The sequence below is a fragment of the Bos indicus x Bos taurus genome, chromosome 24, assembly GCF_003369695.1.
Source record: "Bos indicus x Bos taurus breed Angus x Brahman F1 hybrid chromosome 24, Bos_hybrid_MaternalHap_v2.0, whole genome shotgun sequence".
Classification (NCBI taxonomy): Eukaryota; Metazoa; Chordata; class Mammalia; order Artiodactyla; family Bovidae; genus Bos; species Bos indicus x Bos taurus.
This window is the reverse complement of record NC_040099.1, coordinates 46,341,756-46,363,224: the sequence shown is the minus strand read 5'-3', so window position 1 is coordinate 46,363,224 and position 21,469 is coordinate 46,341,756. Positions and strand designations below refer to the sequence as shown.

At 50.4% G+C, this 21,469-nt stretch overlaps 1 protein-coding gene across 2 annotated transcripts in view; it reads left to right on the top strand.

Moving 5' to 3' along the window:
* The window catches only part of LOXHD1 (lipoxygenase homology domains 1), a 120,878-nt gene extending 106,408 nt beyond the window's left edge, over window positions 1–14,470 (top strand). For both annotated transcript variants that reach the window (XM_027526129.1, XM_027526130.1), the window contains 3 exons: window positions 5,837–5,969; window positions 7,301–7,459; window positions 13,574–14,470. In XM_027526129.1, the coding sequence (XP_027381930.1) occupies window positions 5,837–5,969; window positions 7,301–7,459; window positions 13,574–14,054 (773 nt within the window). In that variant the 3' untranslated portion in view covers window positions 14,055–14,470. The remainder of the gene's footprint in view (window positions 1–5,836; window positions 5,970–7,300; window positions 7,460–13,573) is intronic.
* Window positions 14,471–21,469: the final 6,999 nt, after the last annotated feature.

Here is a 21,469-nt window from a genome sequence, read left to right as displayed (position 1 = left end):
ATGTCTATGGCAACAGCCACCAACTCCGGCCTTCCTGAAAACAGAATGTGTGGGGAGCCAGCATCTCCACTGACAGCTTTCTCTTTGGCTCTTTCCTCAGGGCATGTGCAAAGGGAAAGAGTAATTGGTCCCTAAGGTGGATGGCCATCAAGAACCAGGGAGGTGTCTCTTTAATACAGATGCCAGTATCTGGGTCCAACAGATTTGATGAAGGCTTATCAATAGCAGAGCCTGATGTAAAGAAAGGATTTTCCAACCTTTTCTTACTGCAGCTAGCTAGTTACTGTAACACTAGCTGCAGTAAGACTTAAACCCATAAATCTCAATAGCTAAATACAACAAAATCTGTTTCTCACTGATGTAATCAGTCCAGTGTGGGTGTTTGGCAAGAGGTCTTCCACACTGTGATTCAGGGGCCCAAGCTCTTCTCACCTGTCTGCCATTTTCAACATGTGGCTCCCACATTTCTTGAAGAGGGAAAAGAGAGCTGGGAGAAGGCACACTCCATACTTTCTTAACACATTAACTCATATTCTGAGTCATGTGGCTCTACCTAGATGCAAGGGCACCTGGGATTGTAGTACCTGGCTGGACAGTTGCCCCGGGCAAGCTCTGTACATCACGAAAGGGAAGCATGGATGCTTGGTGGAAAGCCACAGAGCCTTCTGCACCATGCCATCCAAACTGCCCAGTGATGGACTCAGCTGCTCGGAGAGGGCTGATCACTGATGGTACTGGGAGCATTCAGACAAGGGCCAACCACTCATCTGTCAGCCTTCATGTATGAGGGTGCCTGCCCTAATTCAGAGTGTGAACTCCCAGCGTCTCTAATTGTACTTACTGGGGGCCCACTTTTATTTTAGATGCTATGAACCATGCACCCTGCTTTGTGATTGTTAGTTTCCTTATACTGAACTGTGCCCATCTGTGTTATCCCTACACAGCTATAAGCTTCCAGAGGTCAAGGACAGACTCACTCTGCAGGCTTTTGGACTTAGTAGGTGCACAAATCATAAGAGCTCAGCAAATGAAGGTTGTTTTTCCTTGGGGCCTCACAATCTCATTAGTGGTGGAGGCTAATGCATAATTGCTAACATGAGCAATAAAGGCTCCTGGGGCCCTTGGCGTTCAGGGGAGGAGAGATTTGTGAGGTTGGGAGCATAACCACGGAGTTTTCTTCACAGATTTCCCGCCAAACAGCTTGCTAAGACCTGTGGAATTTGGGTTGGTAGGGAGCTTGGTAGAGGGGAAGCAGTACTTGCATTAATTCCAGAAGGATGTGTGTGAGACAGAGATGGAAGGGCAGGGACACCAAGCCCAGGAATGGTTTGGATCAGTCTGTCATTATGAGGAGCCTGCAGAGGGCAGGGTGCCCAAAGGCCAGTGACACCCATGCCCGCAGATGGAAGCTTATCCTAGGGAGAGCCAGGGATACAATTCAAGCCAATCATACCAACCTCAGCTATCTTTAACCAAGTGACACAGCCTGGTGTGGGTTCTGGGACACAGTAATGAATAGGGCAGAGATCCTGCCCTCATGGCACTTACAGTCCATGTCTGGTCCCCAGGGGCATCTCTGGGCACTCGACTTATAAGAATAAACACTCTCTCATATCTGAACAGAGCTGCATGTGTGTGAAGGTGCTCCACACATTCCCTGTTCTCACTGGATCCTCACCACCCTACGCCCACCCTATGACCTGCATAGGGGCAAATTCACCTCTCTATATCCTAGGTATGGAAAACCATAAACCAGAAAAGTGAAGCAATACACCAAAGACTTAGCCACAGCCAGTAGGACTCATATGATTCCTGATTCCTAGATGAGGACTCCTCAGGTCGCTGTGTCATCCTCGGGCCTGGCTGGTGCTCCAGATTGATCAACTACCGCACCTTGTCTAGCATCCTGTTTGCTGCCTTCACCTCCAGTTCTTGTTAGCAATTTCAGAAGCTGCTCCCCATCCTCTGTAAGCATCAGCCTCTGTAGGTGATTCCAATGTGCAGGCAAAGCAGAAAACCACTGGCAACTTTTAAATAATACTGTTATTTGGGTCTCACCCCAGAGATTCTGTGTTAAGTCCTGCAGTAAGAGCATGTGCTTATGTGTGCATATGCATGTATGCAACACACACACACACACATACATGACACCTAGGAGGACAAAAAAATATCTCTCTGGGGCATGCTGTGTGCGTGCTAAGTCACTTCAGTCGTATCCAACTTTTTGCTGCCCCATGGACTGTGTAACCCACCAGGCTTTTCTGTCCATGGAATTCTCCAGGCAAGAATACTGGAATGGGTTGTCATGTCCTCCTCCAGGGGATCTTCCCAAGAAGACGCAGGGATTGAACCTGCATCTCCTGCATTGGCAGGCAGGTCCTGAACCTCCTGGGAAGCCCCCTCTCTGGGACATCCTCCAGCAAGACCAATGCCTCCCCCTTCTACAGCCCCCTTCCTTCTTATCCACCCCTACTTGAAGCCTTTTCAGGCTGCTCAGTCAGCCTTATCTGCGACATTTCCAGTTCTGATACAATCAAGCTTGATGACCAACTCCCCAGGTTGGAGGACTCACTGCTCCACCAGACAGCTCTGTTTAAAAATTCATCTTTATGATTATATTCTTGAAGCTACTACCCATTGGCAGTCCCAACAGAGGCAAACAGAAAACTTCAGGAGTCGTCAGGACTTGGTTGTACATGCCCAAACCCCAGCCCTAAGCTGGCTCCAGGAAAAAGGGAGCATGTCGGTGCCCAGAACTTGGAAGTTTCAGGTGGAACTGGCTGGGGCTTGGCTCTCTCCAGAGGCTCCAGTGATTTCAGTATGTCCTTGTCCCCTTTTCCTCTCAACTGTTTCTTTCTCTACATCGTGGGAAGATGGTGGCTGGTACCCCCAACCCCGTAGCCTTCTAATTGAACAGCTTTGGTGGAAGGGAAGAGAGCATCTCTTAAGGAATAATTCTGATTGTCCAGATCTGGGACTTTCATGCAAAACCACGGGAGGAACTTCCAGAGCCAAAAAGGGTCCTGGCAACATAAGATGGGGGAGGTGACGTGGAGCAATAAGCTGCAGGTGCCCACTGGATGCCCAGGTGTCCTCTGGTGGTGCTCCTCAGTGCCTTGTGCCCCTGCTGTCCTGGCCTCAAGGCAAACACCTATCTGTTCAGGAGCTGCTCGTGTGAGGTGGGTTGGATCTGCTCGGTGCATCCTGGGCTTCTGGTTCATCTCTGTCTGCAGATACCACACCCAGAGCACAGGCCAGATGTCAAGGGCGGACGGCTCTGCTCTCTCCTGTCCTGCCACATTCATGCCCACTAAGCCCACAGTGTCTTTGTTAGTGGCCCCTTCATGTCAATGACTTGCATGGTGGCTACAGAGCCACTTTCTCCAGCCGGACTCCTCCCATGGGGGTGTTGGCTCCGGGGTGAGCCTCATGTGGATCCCTGCTAGGCTGGGCTCCTACCTGCCCTATTCTGTCAGGTCCCTGGTCCTCCTCTGTCCTTTCCTCCCAGCAGGCTATAAACAAAGCTGAGAGTCATGCCTTCCAAATTTTTATCAAGTCATTGATGAAATGACTTTTCCAAGGTGGAAATAGGCTGATTGAAAGACCGTTGATGCAACTGGCCACATTTGTTTTTAATCCATCTGAATGTCCTCACTTACACGCCTTCCTTCTCTGCCTTGTCTTTGGGGCCATGAGGAGAGAGCTGGTTGTGATCCACATGCATGTCCTCCTTGAGCTGACTGCAGGAAGAAAGTAGGTTCCTAGTGCTCCCTGCTTTCTTCCCTGGGCGCTGGCAGTCCATTTCCTCTACAGTGAAGGATCCACTTTGAATTCACAGGTGTCTGGTTTGCAGAAATACCTTACCCTCCCTGTGTTGGCTTTGAGCCTCGAGCCATGACTCATTCATTTCATGTCCTGGTGCTGTGAACGGTTGGGCCTGCAGAGACAGGTTCTTCTTCCAGGGCTGTGCTCACTGTGAATCTCCTTCCCTATCCTGGGTTCTTTGCCTGGATGCCCTCTATCTATGACTTGAGAGAAGTTACAAAGGCAACAGGTCACTGAGAGGCTGGGGTTGACATTACTTTGAGCTGTAGACACAGCCATCCCTTCTAATTGTCTTTATCACATTTCCGAGATAAAAGCACAGAAATCAAACTATCTCTTTGGATCTGGAATCCCAAATCCTCAGTGACTCACTAACTGCAGGAAGACAAATATTGTGTCCTCCTGTGTGCCAGCTCCATCCCAGCTGGTCCGTGGGGAGTGGGGCTGGATCTCTTGGATCTCCTGGATCTCAAGCCCCGCCCCTGCCCTCCAGTATCTTTGCTTATGCTCCTTCCCCTCCCCCGCTCCTAGAGCATCCCTCGGTTCTCTGTTGATCACAATCATGAATCTTCTTCGAGGCCAAGCTCACACACTGCCTTCTTCATGGAGCTTACTGCGATGAGCCCAATCATTCATTATTCACTCAACAACTATTTATTGAATGCCTATGTGCCAGGCACCATTCTGGTCACTTGGGGTCTATAATGAGCAAAACAAAGACCCTTGCCCTCATGGAGCTACATTCAGGTGGGAGGGGGGCATACAGTAAGCAACAAAGTAATAACCACTTAGCATATTAGACGGAGAAGGCGATGGCACCCCACTCCAGTACTCTCACCTGGAAAATCCCATGGACGGAGGAGCCTGGTGGGCTACAGTCCATGTGGTCGCTAAGAGTCGGACACGACTGAGCGACTTCACTTTCACTTTTCACTTTCATGCATTGGAGAAGGAAATGGCAACCCACTCCAGTGTTCTTGCCTGGAGAATCCCAGGGGCAGGGGAGCCTGGTGGGCTGCTGTCTATGGGGTCACACAGAGTCGGACACGACTAAAGCGACTTAGCAGTAGCAGCAGCAGCATATTAGAAGGTACTAGGTAAGGGAAGATGATAGAGCTCAGTAGAGCAGGCTGGAGCCCTGGGGAAATTGGGTTGGAATTTGGTTAGGGTGGTCCCTGAGAAGGGGACATCTGAGTAGGACAGGAAGGAGTGAGCCAGGTCAACATGGATGGAGGTGGGGAGAGAAAGGGGATGAGCCGCAGACAGAGCTCTAAGGCAGGAGCAGGCCTTGTCCTCCTGGAATAGCATGGAGGCCAAGCAGAGCGTGCAAGGGAGGGGGAAGGTGCTGGAAGGTGAGGTTGAAGATGTGACGGGAGCCAGATCCACACTCTCCTCCTTGGTACTTGCGCCCTTTGCTGCAGGTTATTCTGTTCCATTGTATAGTCAGTGTGTTTCCCTCTGGGGCCAGAGATGAGTGCTAGGGTCACCCAGAGTTTAGCCCAGTCCTGGCACTAGACACCTGCTTAACAAATGAAACAGTGCTGACCTGCTTGTGGAAACTTCAGGGGAGGGAGATTGTGACACTAAGCTAGACACCAAAGTGAGGGCTGAGACAATACAGAGGCTGTTTGCCAGAGAAAGTTCCAGGCTCTTCTAGAGTCTCTCCTGCCTGGATCTTCCCCTCCCCTTTCTGTAGCTAGGCCCTGCCTCTCCTCTCTTCTCTTTGCTCCTGATCTTCACTTTGCATCTCAGAGACTCCTCCATCCCTGAGAGCCAGGCCCCAGCATCCCTTGGGAAACTCATCCCCTCCTTGTGGTTTGCCGCTAAATCAAGGCAGGCTCTGTTGACAGTGCTTCGATCGTAAGGATTTTAACCTGAGCCCCAGCCCCCGCACTTAAGGCTGTGGTCTCAGACCAGATGTAGGACCTGAAGGGAGAGGTGGGTTTGCTTCTGCCCCAGTGGTGGGTGCCGCCTCCCCTCTGCTGACCGTCTCCCACTTTCTCCACTGCAGCCTACGAGATCGTCATAGAAACTGGCAACAGAGGCGAAACCAGGGAGAACGTCTGGCTCATCCTGGAAGGCAGGAAGAATCGGTCCAAAGAGTTTCTCGTGGAGAATTCTTCTAGACAGCGGGCCTTCAGGAAGTAGGAAGAGGGGGTGCCCACAGGGGAATGGGGATAAGTGGGGTGGGTAAGAGGGGGACCCCAAGAGCCAACCCTTTTAGTTGGGGCCATAAATATACAAATGGGCCTAACCAGCAAGAACATACTGAGTACCTACTGTGTGTCAACGCCATTCCAGCTCTAGGGACACAACAGGAGCTTTAGAAAAGGGAAGGGAGAAGACTGTCATTTAAGAGAGACTAGAATCTAATTGTTCCAATGACTAGAAAAAAAGGATAATTATGTAATATGATAGAAGTGCTAATTATGGCCACAATGGCAATCATAGTACAATATAAAAATGTTTCAGATTCATATGTTGTACACCTTAAATTTGCACAACGGTATATGTCAAATGTATTTCAATTTTTTAAAACTTAATGCAAAACTACAACAAAAATCACTGAATTAATTACAGCAAGTCCACTATGCGGCAGGACTGGGAATCACACAGATGTTATTCCACATCCGTGCAAATGAGGAGCTCACAGCCTACTTGAAAAGGGAGACAGTCACCTGTAAAAACGCAAATAAGACAGCATGTAATTCAGTTCTAGTGAGAAGTAGGGAGGGAGGGGAGAGCCTTTAAGATGCTTCATAGGAAAAATCAAAATTAGGTCTCGTGTAACAGCGCCTCCGCTCAGCACTCCCTGCTGCCCGCCACGCCTGGAAATTCTCACGTCTTCCTGTACATCAGAGCTGCCTCTGAACTGCCCAGATGCCCACTTCATCTCCCTGCTGCCTCCAGAATCTCTTAAATAGAGCCTCCTCCTCCCATAACCTCACTTCACCCTCTATTCAACAACCCCTCTGCATGAAGATGGGCTGAGCTGCCCCCCCAAAAGGCAGCACACCCCACTTCTTTTCCATTGCCCCTTCCCTCCCTGAACCCAAACTCCAGCCAAGCCAGCCCTCCCTCCAGAAATGACCGAACCTCCAACCCCGTGACTTTGCCAAATCAAATCCTCATCAGAAGATGCTTCCCTTCCCTTTCCCTCTGCTCCCTGAATCTTACCTCCCTCCTCAGCCCAGAGCTGAGGGCCCAGGGCCTCACCCTCCTCCAACACCATGCGCTATTACCAATCACTGATTTTGGGAACAGGCAGCCCAAAGGGCTTTTTAATGGTTCCAATTGTCTTGTTCCAAAACTAGACTGAACCCCTCAAGCAGTGGAGGCCTGACATCAGGTCTCGCTTGCCGGTCTATCCCTGTTCCTCAAACCAGCATTTAGGATACAGTTGGCACTGGATAAATGCTTACTTCCTTCAGTGGGCATGGGCAGCGCTCACTGATGGTACCTTTGTGTCCTGCAGGGGGACCACAGACACATTTGAGTTCGACAGCGTCTACTTGGGGGACATTGCCTCCCTCTGCGTGGGCCACCTTGCCAGGGAGGACCGGTTCATCCCCAAAAGAGAGCTGGTCTGGCACGTCAAAACCATCACCATCACCGAGATGGAGTATGGCAACGTGTATGTGCTGGGTCTCCACCCTCTTCCCCCGGGGAGGCCTGCAGCCAGACCATGGGCAAGACGGCAGCGGGCGGGGAGGTGTCCCCTTCAAGGCATCTGAGTCAGAAAGGAAAGAGGCAGCTGTACTGGTTCTTGAGTTTTCTGAACAGAGCCTTACCCCAGAGGCAGGGGACTAGACTCGATGACCTAGGGTGCTCCAGCCTTTTTATCCAGTGATGCTTCTTTGGAAGAAAAGAGGAGCCAGTCAGGCAGTGCCAGACAGCTGAGGCTTTCCTTCCCTGCCCCCATGATCACTGTGTAATGACAAAGAGATACAGCTTTGAAGCCTGCTGCTCCACAGTCAGAGTGAATGCCCATCATCCCTGTGGGCAGAGCGGGGACCAGCAGAGAAATCCCATGCCCACCGCCCCGAGGACCCCAGATAAGGAGCTTTACATTTCCCCCTCCAGGGCCTTCTGAGGACATTTCTAGAGGATTAAGGGTCTTAGTTACCTGGGTAACAGTTCGCAGCCATCAGTTTTTCTAATTAAAACCACTTGGTAACTGTGTTGGAAGCCAGAAAGAGCCCTGAAGCTCTAGAAGGCAGAAAAGACACTAAAAAGGAACCAGGAAAGGATGATGGGGAAGGAGAGGGCAGCATGTGCCTCAGGGAGGGTAAGCCCAAGGAGAGGCTATGATAGCCGGGCCACCCCCAGAACCACTGTCTGCCCCTCTGGCCCCCCTCATGCCCCTCCCAGGCTGGCCCTGCTCTTGACAGCATCTTTCAGAAGAATCACAGCAGACAGAAGCAGCGGCCCTGCCTGACCAGGCGGGTCCCAGCTTCGGCTCCAGCCTTCAGGGCCTCAGCCTTTCAGGCAATGTCTGTCCACACTCTACCTGCACCCGCCGGCTCCCTGGAACGGGCCGTCTCCGAGCAAGATTACCCTTTGGGAATGGAGCAGGAAAGGGTTCTGACATATGAACTTGTGTCTTAGCTATCTCAGGCTGCCGCGACCAAATCCATGGACTGGGTGGCTCAGACAGCGGGCATTCTTTTCTCACACCTTGGAGTCTGGAGGTCAGAGGTCAGGGTGCCAGCGGAGTTGAGTTCCCGTGAGGCCTCCCTTGCTAGCTCATCGTGCGTTCACACGGCAGAGAGGGAGATCTGGTGTCTCTTCCTTTCGTCACTAGGTGGCCCTAGTGAACACACCTGCCAGTGCAGGAGACATAAGAGACAGGGGTTCGATCCCTGGGTTGAGAGGACCCCCTGAAGGACAGCCTTGCAACCCGCTCCAGTATTCTTGCCTGGAGAATCCCATAGTCAGAGGGGCCCAGCAGTCTATGGTCTGTGAGGTGGCAAAGAGTCAGACACGACTGAAGTGACTTCATACACACACACACACACACACACTTCTTCCCACAAGGGCACTAATCCCATCATGGGTCCCCATCCTCATGACCTCATTTAAACCTAATGACCTCCCAAAGCCCCATGCACAAATGCCATCACATTGGGGTAAGAATTTGGGGAAAGAGAATTCAGTTCATAGCAGCACCCTCTCAGGCTGCAATGGTATATTGTTGTTCTTTGAGGGAAAACCAGCTAGGGTACAGTAAACCCTGTAGGAGTCACTGGGCATGGCTGTGAGAAGCAATCCTGTTGAGGACTTGGGATCTGGGATACAGGGCTGGGGAGAGTTCCAGCCCACCAGCAAGCCAACCTGTACTGCCTCCCGACTGCAAGGAACATGGCTGCTCATACTTCTCTACAAATACCCAAAATAAACAAGACAATACAATACAATAAAAAGAGTTGCTACTTAAGTTAGCTTTAAATACACAGTGTCAGCTGTGAGAGAGTCAAAGGTCTCAACGCCACCCAGCACCTTCCAGTCTCAGGAGGGAGGGGAGTGAAGAACTGACCCACAGTCCTCAGCTGAGTTGTAGGATTCCTTGTTCAGTAGAAAGAATCTACCACTCCCAGTGAAGCATCTTTTCCTACACTCTCAAAAGTGGGGCCTTTCGTCAGCTGGGCTGGGAGGGGAGGAAGGGATGTCCACAGGCTGGGGATCTTCTCAAAGGGGGTATAGGGAGTCCAGACCCCAGATGCTCCAGCCATCACCTGGTCAGCCGCGTGGCTTCAGGGCACCACCCAGCTCTTCTCTGGGAGGAGAGATGGATGCTCTTTAGAGTCTGGTGAGAGGGGAAAGATGGCAGGAGTACAGAGGCTCTCAGAAGTCATGCTCCAGCCTACCTACTGTGCTGGTCTCAAGTCTGTGATTTCTGGTGGGTGACCACCTCCCTCCCCCTCTGCCAGATATCACCTCTATCCAGAGTGAGGATGGGGCAGGCGTGTGTGTCACTGTGGCTATTTACATGTCACCATTCTGTTTGTGTGTGTGTCACTCAGTCGTGTCCAATTCTTCATAACCTCATGGACTGTAGCCCACCAGGCTCCTCTGTCCACAGAATTCTCCAGGCAGGAATACTGGAGCGAGTTGCCATTGCCTTCTCCAGGGGATCTTCCCAAACCGGAGATTGAACCCGGGTCTCCTGCATTGCAGGCAGATTCTTTACTGTCTGAGCCTATTTACATGTCATCGTCCTCAGTTCAGTTCAGTTCAGTCGCTCAGTCATGTCCGACTGTTTGCGACCCCATGGACTGCAGCACGCCAGGCTTCCCTGCCCATCACCAACTCCCAGAGCTTGCTCAAACTCATGTCCATTGTGTCAGTGATGCCATCCAACCATCTTACCCTCTGTCGTCCCCTTTTCCTCCTGCCCTCAGTCTTTCCCAGCATCAGGGTCTTTTCCAATGAGTCAGCTCTTCGCATCAGGTGGCCAAAGTCACCGTTCTAGAACACATTGAAATCCTATCATGTAAAGACCACTTACATAACACTGTATATGGATCCACAGTTCCTTTCTAACCAGCATGTTGGGCCATAATATCTGGATTTCCATGAAATACAAAATAATTTTATCTCAATCTCTTATAAAAATCTCAAATTTTCACCTTCCAACTGATTCTAGTCCTGACTCTTACAGCATTTCTGACCAGCTCTTTGTTGTTAATATCCTCAGAACTTCAGTGGAAGGACACACAGAGAGGCTTTTGTTTCTTTTTTTAAAAAACCCAAAACGAAATCGTTGTTTTATCTCATTATCACATATAATACATAATCATTTTAAAATTCAAATAAGGCAAAAAAAAAAATGTGTATGAAAGAAAGAAAAAAAAATCCCTTTTGTAAAAGAAAGTAAAATTCCTTAAAGTCCTATCCATCAGAGAAGGCCACCATGAACATTTGGTGACCCCATTCTCTCTGGCCATTTTCTGATATCTCACACACACACACTGTTCAGACAAGTATAATCATATTCAACAAGTATGATCAACAAGTATGATCATATGTCTATATGATCATATTATTTCTATATGATCATATGATATCATATTTCTATATCATATCTATCATATTTCTTGTATGATCAACAAGTATGATCATATTTCTAACATTCACTTTTGTTCATTATTCTCTACTTTGCCTTTATTCTTGCTCACGAGCCTATTGCAAGTGAGCACAGCCTGGCATGTTCTTCCACAGCTGGAGTCTTGACTCCACAGAGCCCTGAGGTCCCACATTTTGGTGATCTTATAATGATGTCTATTAGGAAACGTTTCCTTATAACTCCACCAGGGACTAATTTTCAGCCATTAAAAACAACGAATTAAATATGTACCAGAAGACTTGGAGCCATTCCCAGGAAGCACTGTTGAGTGAGAAAAGCAAGATATGGGGAAACATGTATTATACGATGCCATTTGTAAAGGGAACACTGACGTCCCACATGTGTGTGGGTCTATGTGCGTTCATGCAAAGTTGGGCAAAACAGAGGGAAATTTGGCAAGATGTATCCACAACTGTTACATGAGTTATCTGGGGTGAAGGCAGGATGCAGGAGGGGAAAGGAGGGGAAAAGGGAGACAGAGCCAAGCATAAAAGAAAAGAGTGCATTTAGAAAACCACATATGATCACAGGATTTGTGCATTTATATAGAATTATGTATATGAGTGGACATTTGCATAAAGAAATACATTTTAAGTGAATGTTTAAGCAAAGAAGGCAAATATATCTCCCTCTAAGAAAGTGTGGTATGTAACAACAACCCAGATTTATCAAGTGACAAGTTGGAGGAAGAGAGCTCTCCAGACAGAATTCGGATTTCCTGCCAAGTGTCTTTAAACGGCTGGTTCCTGTAGTGGCCGGGCAGGCTGGCTCTGGGCCCCGGCTCTGGGTCACCTTGTGTAATGACTTCTCTTCTCCAAGCCTTTGTTTCCCTTCTGTGAAATTGGAGGAGATGAACTATATGACCTGGGGAGTTGATGAAATGCAAAAATGCAAAACCCAGGCATTTAGTGAGCATGCAGAAAACCAAGTTCTTTTTACTGTTATAGGTTTTAATCTAGAAATTAATTTTTCATCGTTGGGCATACCCTTTCAGGGCTACGTTTCTGAAATCATTAGCCAGTGCCAGAATTGCTTCTTTCCAAAACTGTTAAAATGTTAGGAATTTGGATGGGGGAGAAAAACAAGGACATTTGTTCAGTCCAAACCTCTAGCATTGCCAGTGGGAAAATCAAGGTCACATAGCTGGGAGGTGGCAGGGCTGGGGCAGACCCCAGCCCCCTTACCCCCATGCGGTGTTTTCCCACCGCGCCTCTGACTTCTTCCTATAACTATTGGACTCACTGTCATTACCCAGAGGCTAACGCTGGGGGTGGAGTAGAGAAGGGACTTTTTGGTCCAAGACCATTTCTCTTGGCCCTGGACTTGTTTCTGCATGTGGTAGCTTCTTCAGTACTTTGCACCCCTTTGTACTGTGTCATCCATGAACACATGCATATGTGTGCACACACACAACACACATATACACCCATGGTTAAACTCAGCCAAGTGCAAGGGATTTGTGAGCATACCTCTATCTCATAGTTACTTTTCCACTTGATTTAGCCTAGAATTGTCGTTCTGGTCCCATAGCTCCTCTGAAGGTGACAAGAGTGGATAAAAGCATTCATCAGTCCCTTGGAAGGAGCAAGAGAATCAGCCTGATTGGTGTGCAGTGAGCTTAGAGAAGGGGAGGAACAGGTCAGAGAGGTAAACCCTGGGCCGAGGATCAGATCGTGTAAGGTCTTGCAAGCCTTAGTAAGGTGGTGGCTTTTATTAATACTTATTCTGGGAATAAGTATTAATCCATCACTCGTTCACTGGACATGAGTTTGAGCAAACTCCGGGAGATAGTGAAGGAATCCTGGCATGCTGCAGTCCATAGGGTCGCAAAGAGTCGGACTGAGCAACTGAAAAACAAAAATTCTGAGAATAAGGATGAAAATGAAAAGGAGAATCAAAGGGCAGTTTAAATTCTGAGCAAAAGGATAAGATTCTCGGGCTTACATCTCCACAGGATCACTTGGATGCTGTGCAGAGAATTCACCGTAGATAGGTATTGAGAAGCAGATAGACCAGTTAGGAGGCTGACACATTCCAGACAGAAGATGGTGGTGATTTGGACGAGAGGAGTGGCAAGGTAGTTAGTGAGATTGTGCCAATTCTGGACTTATTAGATTGTATTTTAAAGATAGAGTCAGTGGGAATTGCTGGTGAATCAGCTGTGGATTGGCTCAGCAGGTAAAGAATCCAGCTGCAATGCAGGAGACACAGGAGATGCAGGTTTGATTCCTGGGTCAGGAAGATCCCCTGCAGGAGGAAATGGCAACCCACTCCAGTATTCTTGCCTGAAAAATCCCAAGGACAGAGGAGCGTGGCGGGCTACAGTCCATGAGGTCTCAAAGAGTCTGCCACCACTAAGCGACTAAGCACAGATGTGGAGTGTGAGGGGGAAAAGAAAAGGAGAATCAAGAGGCAGTTTAAAAGATGGTGATGTCAGTCACGGTCAATTTTCAGATGAACGAAAATTCATCTGAAAAGTCTGTCCTTACATTTTGACACGGACAATTTCCACCCTAAGATCTTGTCGTCTGGGAGGGAATCTCTGGTGGATGCCCAGGATCCTGGAAGGGAGGGCGTGAGCCTTGGCTGGTACTCCCTGACCTCCCCTGCTCCCACCCGCAGGTATTTCTTCAACTGCGACAGCCTGATACCCCTCAAGAGGAAGAGGAAGTACTTCAAGGTCTTCGAGGTCACCAAGACTACGGAGAGCTTTGCCAGCAAGGTCCAGAGCCTGGTGCCGGTCAAGTACGAGGTCATCGTGACAACCGGCTATGAGCCGGGGGCGGGCACTGACGCCAACGTCTTTGTGACCATCTTTGGGTCCAGCGGCGACACGGGCAAGCGGGAGCTGAAGCAGAAGACGCGCAACCTGTTTGAGCGGGGCGGCACTGACCGCTTCTTCCTGGAGACGCTGGAGCTGGGCGAGCTGCGCAAGGTACGCCTGGAGCACGACGGCAGCGGCTACTGCTCAGGCTGGCTGGTGGACAAGGTGGAGGTCACCAACACCAGCACCGGGGTGGCCACCATCTTCACATGCGGCAGGTGGCTGGACAAGAAGCGGGGCGATGGGCTCACTTGGAGGGACCTCTTCCCTTCCGTCTGAGGGCTGCAAGCCCTTCCTCTCCATTTGCACCAACTCGCCCCGGCCACACCTGCCACCCTCAACCAGGGCTTTCAGGAGTCCTTTCCTGAAAGCCTCCTGGAGCTGGGACTGGGGGGCCAGAGTTCCATGATCCTTCAGAGGTCACTGTGGGTGACGGCTGGTGGAATCCTGCCCTCTCCCGGGTCTCCTGAATCTATAGGAATCCATCAACATGTGTCATAATCTGTGGCTGCCCAAAAATAAGTTTTGGCATTTTCTTTTTCAATAACAGTAGTGACCAGGCTGAGATGGGCTGGGCATGAATGGGAAATTGGGGCTTCACCCAGGGGATAGAAGTGGGGAAGAAGAGGTCCTCAAAGTGATGTATTTTAAGCAAGAACTAATTAACACTTTTTTCCCAAAAAAAAAAAAAAAAACTGGGCTAATTAAATTATTACCAACCACACCCTGCAATGAATTCATCTGGGCATCTGCTCACTTAGAAACACATCCTTTTCCCCAGTTTCAATAAATCCAGCAGCCAATGGAGAAAAACATCAGGAGAAAGAATTTTAGCTGAAAGGATTTATAAGCCTGTGAACAGACACCTGATTCTTTCCATCACTTTTCAAAGAACGCATTACCAAGTGCCTGCAGCTGCCCCAGCCAGAAATAACACAGTTGAGACACAGAGACCTGAGCAGCAGTCAAAGGGAGAGGTTGCCTGGAGCAGCCTGGTCCCTGCTGCACAGGGGCTGGGAGGGCAGGGGGACATCTGTGGTGTTTAGCACCTGTCACCTGTGCCTTGCTGTGGGCAATGTGGACTGAAAGCTGAGAAGGGACTGGAAGAAAATAAAGGTGTGGTCTCTGCCCTTGAGGGGGATGACCCTGATGGAGAGGCAGCTGGAGAGCCACATATCTGTGTGTGTGCACACATGTGCGTGCACGCACACACATGCACACATGTGCTCGCACAAACAGACACACTCCCTGATCAACCCTCACAAGAGTGCTGCAGAACTCAGCCCCTGACTTCTCCTTTTCCTGCCGACAGGGGGGTGGGACTGAGCAGAAAGGCGCATCAGGCCAGGAAGTCGTCCCGTAGGAGGCACCCAGTATCAGCATTTCTGCCGTGTCACCTCAGGGCCTCTAACCCAGGCAGGTACAAACTTGGTGAGGCTTCCTGGCTCTGCACTCTCAGAGACCCTTGGAGAGAGGCTGCCGCAGTAAGCACAGGCCAAGAGGCAGCAAGAAGCAGGCTTGAGTCCCAGCTCTTCCTTTTCCCTGTTGGGAGAGATTGGGCACATTATCTCATGTCTCAGGCCTCAGTTTTCTCATCTGTTAAATAGAAGAGTAACACTGACTTCATAGATTATTATGAAGACTAAGTGAGTTAAAATGCAGACCAGTTAATTCAGCGCCTGCAATGAAGGGTTTGTCCATTATATTGAATAAGCAGGACTCTAGGGGCTGGAGTAGGATGGGGGACCAGTAATCATTAAACAGCTTTCTCTATATCTTTTTCTGGAGCTGGTTCTTCCCGTGTCCCTGGACGAAAATTAAGGCAAGCCTCATAACTCTTCTGGACTCTCATAGGTAATAAAACGTCCAACAGCCACTTTAAAGCCACAAAGTCCATCTCAGTTCTGTAATTTAAATGTTTGGCTCCAGTACAAAGACCAGAGCATTCTACTTAGAGTTGAGTCTCCTCCCATCCCCGAGCTCAATCCAGTCCCAAGCGGGAACTGAAGTGAGAAAACAGGAGTGTGCGTGTGTGTCAGTGTGCACACGTGTGTGTAAGAGTTTGGGGTCAGCATCACCTCCTGTGCCCACTTTGCACGTTTACTCCTGACCCTGATACCCCACCCCTGGGGGAGGGAGGAGAGGCGGAAAGGGCGGCTTCCTGCTGGGGGCACCGTTGTGGACGGCGTCCTGCTTCCTGGACTGGCAGCGCCTGGAGACTTCCTCCCACGAGCGCTTGTGTGGGCTCCGTCTCAGGCCCCCCACCTCCCTCTCCCACTGTGTCGTGCTTAGAAACCAAGACACCCACAAGGAGGCTCCCTGGCATCCTTTGCTCTAACAAACCCTGGGCACTCGGGCCACTCTGCCATCAGCAGTCAATCTGCCCATCCCTCACTCCCACAGTCTCTCTGGATGCACAGGGTGCTGTGTCCTCAGCTGAGATGGACACATCCCCCTCTCCAAATAGCCCCATTGAAACCCCAGTCACAGCCTTGGGCAAAAGGGCAGCCAAAGGGAAGGAAGGGGTACTCCCTGCCCACCCTCAGCTCTTTCTGAAAGCCCTGCCCTTGTATCCATGCCCACCCCCTTCTCAGGCTCTCCGTCTGTCCGTCCTCTGTTATACCTGGAGGGTGATGCTCAGCTCAAAGTTAAAAGCACTTTCTGCTCTGTCCTCTGGCAAGCGCATCTATTGTTGATCCAGCCAAGACTGGGAGGGGAAAGGCCCTGTGTTCTTTTCAGTTGCTGATGTGCTCAATAAATGTGGGCTTACTCTTACTGCAAAGGGCTGGACTGGTTTGGGAATATACCCCATGATCTGCGTCAACTTTCTTTCTGTCTCTTCTTGGCCCTGGCTGCTCTCCCTCCTCACCAGGGATGAAACTACTGCTATGAAAGCTATCAAAACTGTTATCCCTTCTGTTCATCGGGATGCACTTCATCTCCTGCAGGGCACCTCCTACCCGCCTGGTTTCCCCAAGTCCCTGGGGACCTGGGCCAGTTGCCCCGGCTATGTGTCCAGCCCGTTTGTCTCCAGCAATGCCATGCACTGTCTGTCTGCTGAGCCTCTGGTTGGAGCTATTCCTCGGGCTTCAAGTCTCCTCCCCACCATCCAGCCCTCCCTCCCACCTTGTTCTGAGGCTCCGGGCCAGTCCAGCCTCCCTGCTTCAGAGGGGCAGGAACTGAGGACTGGAACTGGCCTCTGACTCACCAAGGCTCCCAGAGGGACAAGGCTGCGCTTGCAGAGGGCTGTCTGATAATCTTCGAGCTCCCAGAGGAGGTCGGAGGGAGATGGGCAGCGCAGTGGAGAGGGGAGTCTTGTGGAACCCTCCTGCATCAGGTCCCCTCCCCACGGATCTGCTTCTTCGGGCTGGGCACTGCCCTTCCATCAGGGCCCTGAAGTCCTCCTTCCCGCTCCCAGGCTGCAGGCGATTCTGCTTAGCAGGGCACTGGGGAGAAGGGCAGTGAAAGCAGGAGCCCCTGCTGCCCCTGCTCGCACCTGCTGTGCCCTCTCTGCCCTGAGGAGGGAATGCGGGATCAGCCCCCCAGAAGCCTCCAAGAGGGAGCACACTCCAAATCTCCACCCCCCGCCAGCCCCTGGGCTGGGCTCAATCCCTCAATTCCTCTCTTCCAGACCAGCGCAGGAAGGGCAGCAAGGAAAGCTGGGATTGGGAAAAGCAAGCAGGCAGCCCAGGGCACAAACGTTAAGGAGGCGCTCAACCTGTGCAAAGGCCGGGCTGGCACCCAAGAGTGGGGCTTCCTTAAACATTGCACCCTGGGCACCTTGCTTGCCTCGTCATCCCTAGTCCTGGCCCTAGAAGAAAGACATTCTTCTACCCAAAGGCCCCACAAAGCTCTGTATCCCAATAGTCCTGATCGCAAGGCTGAGATTCAACACCCAGCCATGGGGAAGGTGAATAGCCCCTTCTCTATGGAAGGTATCTCCTGAACCCTTCTCACCTCCAGGTCCCTGCTGCTGACATGGCCCCTGGTCATCGTTGGGGGCATCAGCCATGGCTGGTGGCCCTGGATAGTCCCTTTCCTCCAACCAAGACAAAACCCCTTAAAAGTGAAAGTCGCTCAGTCATATCTGACTCTGTGACCCCATGGACTGTAGCCTACCAGTCTCCTCTGTCCATGGAATTCTCCAGGCCAGAATACTGGAGTTGGTAGCCATTCCCTTCTCCAGGGGATCTTCCCCAACTCAGGAATCGAACCCAGGTCTCCCGCATTCCAGGCAGATTCTTCACCATCTGAGCCACCAGGGAAGCCCCCAAACCCCTTAAGATGAAGAAAACAAAACAAGGAATAGGCTCCTCCCCTGCTCCTCTGTTCCATTTCCTACTGTCTTCTCCAGACCTGCTCATGCCTTCTCCAGTCCCACCCCACTCCCGCACTGACAGCTCACATTGCTAGAAAGTTCTTTTTTTAAAATGGCTTCTTGAATGCCAAGCTTTATATCAGCATCATCTTTCCTCATTTGATTCTGAGGCAAGTCTGCATTAAAGAATATTTGGAGAGAATCTTAAATGTAAAGCTACAACTACAAAGTATTTCCAAATAAAAACCTGCATGCGTGCATGTGTGCTAAGTCGCTTCAGTCGTATCTGACTCTGCAACCTTATGGACTACCAGGACCCTCTACCCACGGGGCAAGAATAGTGGAGTGGATTGCCATGCCCTCCTCCAGAGGATCTTTCTGAACCCGGGGATCAAACATGCGTTGGCAGGCGGGTTCTTTACCACAAGCACACCTGGGAAGCCCAAAGACCCCAGGGTCCACATTAAAGAAAAAGACTCATTTGCAATTAGCACAAGTTATTTACACAGGAACTGTTATACCAAAGTCTAAGAAACACTTTTTCTCAGAAGCAGGTTAAACGAAAGCCTTCAATCATATTTTCTCAGCTCTTTGACTGAACAACATTCTCCTTCCAAGATTTTGATAAGTAAACTCAGCTCATTTCAGATATACCCCTTCTGAATTCTGATTATGTGGGCTCCAAATGGAATAAGGTCAGAAGTACTGTAGACGCCCACTTCTGGAGGACCCTTGGGGCTGTGTCTTTATCTTGAACAGGGACCCCCATTGCTCTCAGCCCCTTGGCAGAGGTTGACCCCAGGTATCACCCACCTGCAAACAGCCAAATGTTCTGAGTGAGGGCAAGATAAGTCTTCCAGGGACCTCAGCCTTGGACAAAGGGAGTATGGGCAAGGACATTTGACATTTCTAGTCCTAAATTCAAAAGGAGAAGGTTGGGTAGTGTCACTGGAATCGGGGGAGGGGGCAATGATGCTAATGAGCTGGAGGGAGGGTGGGTTCTGTGCTTCCAGCCTCAAGGCCTCAATGTGGCTTTTCTTCTAGACTCTCCAGCTGAATGTGGGAAAGACATTTAATCAAGCAGTCGTTCCTGGTGTCTTGATTTTAAGGCCTCAGCCACCAGCCCTTCTGCTGGACAGACATTATTGGTGGCTGACCATGGCCTGGAATGGCCAGAGAGGAGGAGTGGACATTGATGGGGCCTCGGAAATTCTCCAGAGAAAGGAGAGGAAGAAGAGGAAGAGAGGAGAAAGACTATGGAAGTCAGGGATTTAAAAAAAAAAAACACGCACACACACCATCACCATTATCCTCTTTGTCATGGCTATTATTTATAGAGCGCTGATTCTATTCCAGACAGTCCCTTACCCGCGTGAGCTCACTGAAGCCTCAGAAAGATCTACGAGACAGGCGCTCTTGTTACCCCTGCTTCACAGATGAAGAAACAGAAGCACAGACAGTGTAAGCAAGTCGCCCAAAGTCACATGGCTAACAGGTGCCACAGAGGGCAGGGGTTTTCCTCAAACAAAATGTTAGACGGAAGCTCAAAGGTGGAAGAAATTCAGCTGTGGCTGTTTGCAGGCAGGGAGGGTTCTGAGACGGAAAGCGCTCAGGAAGGGCAGGCCCCGTGGGCAGGAGCCTTGCTTGCAGGTGAGGCTGCGCCCAGAGCAAAGGTAAGTATGGAAAGACAGTGCCTGGTGGGGAAGGCTCTGGTTTGTCCCCCTTCTGGGGAATGGGGAGTGTGGGGGAGAATCAGGGCCAGAGGCCAGGCGTCATCTTGGGTCGGCATGGTGTGCGCTGAGTGCAGCAGCTGCGGAGGCCTGAGAGGGAGGTGGGACCGGGTGCGGGTTAACCTTTAGTGTCACCCGGACTGGCCCCGGGGCACCAGGGATAGAACACGATTCATGGGTGTGTCTGGTGGGCGGCAGTTCAGATGAGATGAGCATTTGAGTCAGTGGACTCAGTAGAGTAAATGGCCCTCCCCTGTGTGTGTGGGCCTCATCCAATACCTGGAGTGTCTCAAGAAAATCAAAAGCAGAGGAAGGGAGGATGTATCCCCTTCCTCCCTGCCAGAGGTCCTGGGAAATTCCCCATCGGCTCCCTGGTTCTCGGGCCTCCTGGACTCAGACTGAATTAGCCTGTCATCTTTCCTGGGTCTCCAGCTTACAGAGGGCAGATGTAGGACAACTCAGCCTCCAGAATCCCGTGAGCTGATTCTTCCTCAAAATAAATCTCCATATCTATAAATAACATATCGTATCCTATATTATATCATATTAACCCTACTGATTCCATTTCCCGAAAGAGCCCTGACAATCACAGCCAGACTCCATCCTCCTTAACCTCCTGAGGGTTATGGAGACTGGGAGTCACGGGCAGAGCCTGGGTATTTTCTGAGAAGTCTGTCCTCCTGGGCGCTGTGATAGGAGGTGGGAGAGGGCTGGAGATTCAGAAGGCTGCCCACCAGCCCACGAGTTGGGTAGGCACAAAATCCAGGGAAATAGAGTCACTCCCCCAACCCCATAATGCCGTGCCCCAACAGAGATTAAGTAGCCAAAGATGACAGAGGGGGCCTGTGGGATGTTGGGGGAAGGAGCTTGGCCTCCTATCCGCGTGCTTACAGCTGACAAACAGGGATAGCGGGGTGTGTGCACACATGGCTGACTAGTGGAGGAGCAAAGACTAAGGAGCCCAGGTTCCTGGAGCAAGAGATACAGGTGGAACTGTGGGGAAAACGGCAGATAGCATTTTGGATCATCTGACTCGAATGAGAGCTAGAGATTTAAACATTCATTTTGTTTGTGTGTGTGTTAGTTGCTCAGTCGCGTCCGACTCTGCAACTCCATGCAATGTAGCCCACCAGGCTCCTCTGCACATGGAATTCTCCAGGCGAGAGTACTGGAGGGGGTTGCCATTCCCTTCTCCAGAGGATCTTCCCAACCCAGGGATTGAACCCTAGTCTCTTGCATTGCAGGCAGATGCTTTACCATCTGAGCCACCAGGGACGCCCATTTAACATTCATTTAAATGTATGAAATTACATACAAAATGAGTGAAAGCGATGGACCTTAGTTAATAATAAGGTAACAATTTTGGCTCCTCCACTACAGCAAGGCATCTACCAAGGCGAGATGTTAATGGGTGGCCATGAGGGAACATGTGGGAGCTCTCTACTCTCTTCAACTTTCTGTGCACCTAAAACTGTTCTGAAAAAATAAAGTCTGTGACTGAGGGGAAAAAAAGTTCACTCACCTGGGCTCTGCTTGTAGTTTCTGAGAGAAAGTCATCTTCCAGTTCACTGACCCATACTTTTCTGAGAATAGACTCTAGACCCAGCAAACAGTGTCTGAATTTGGGCTCTTACAAAGGAATAAAA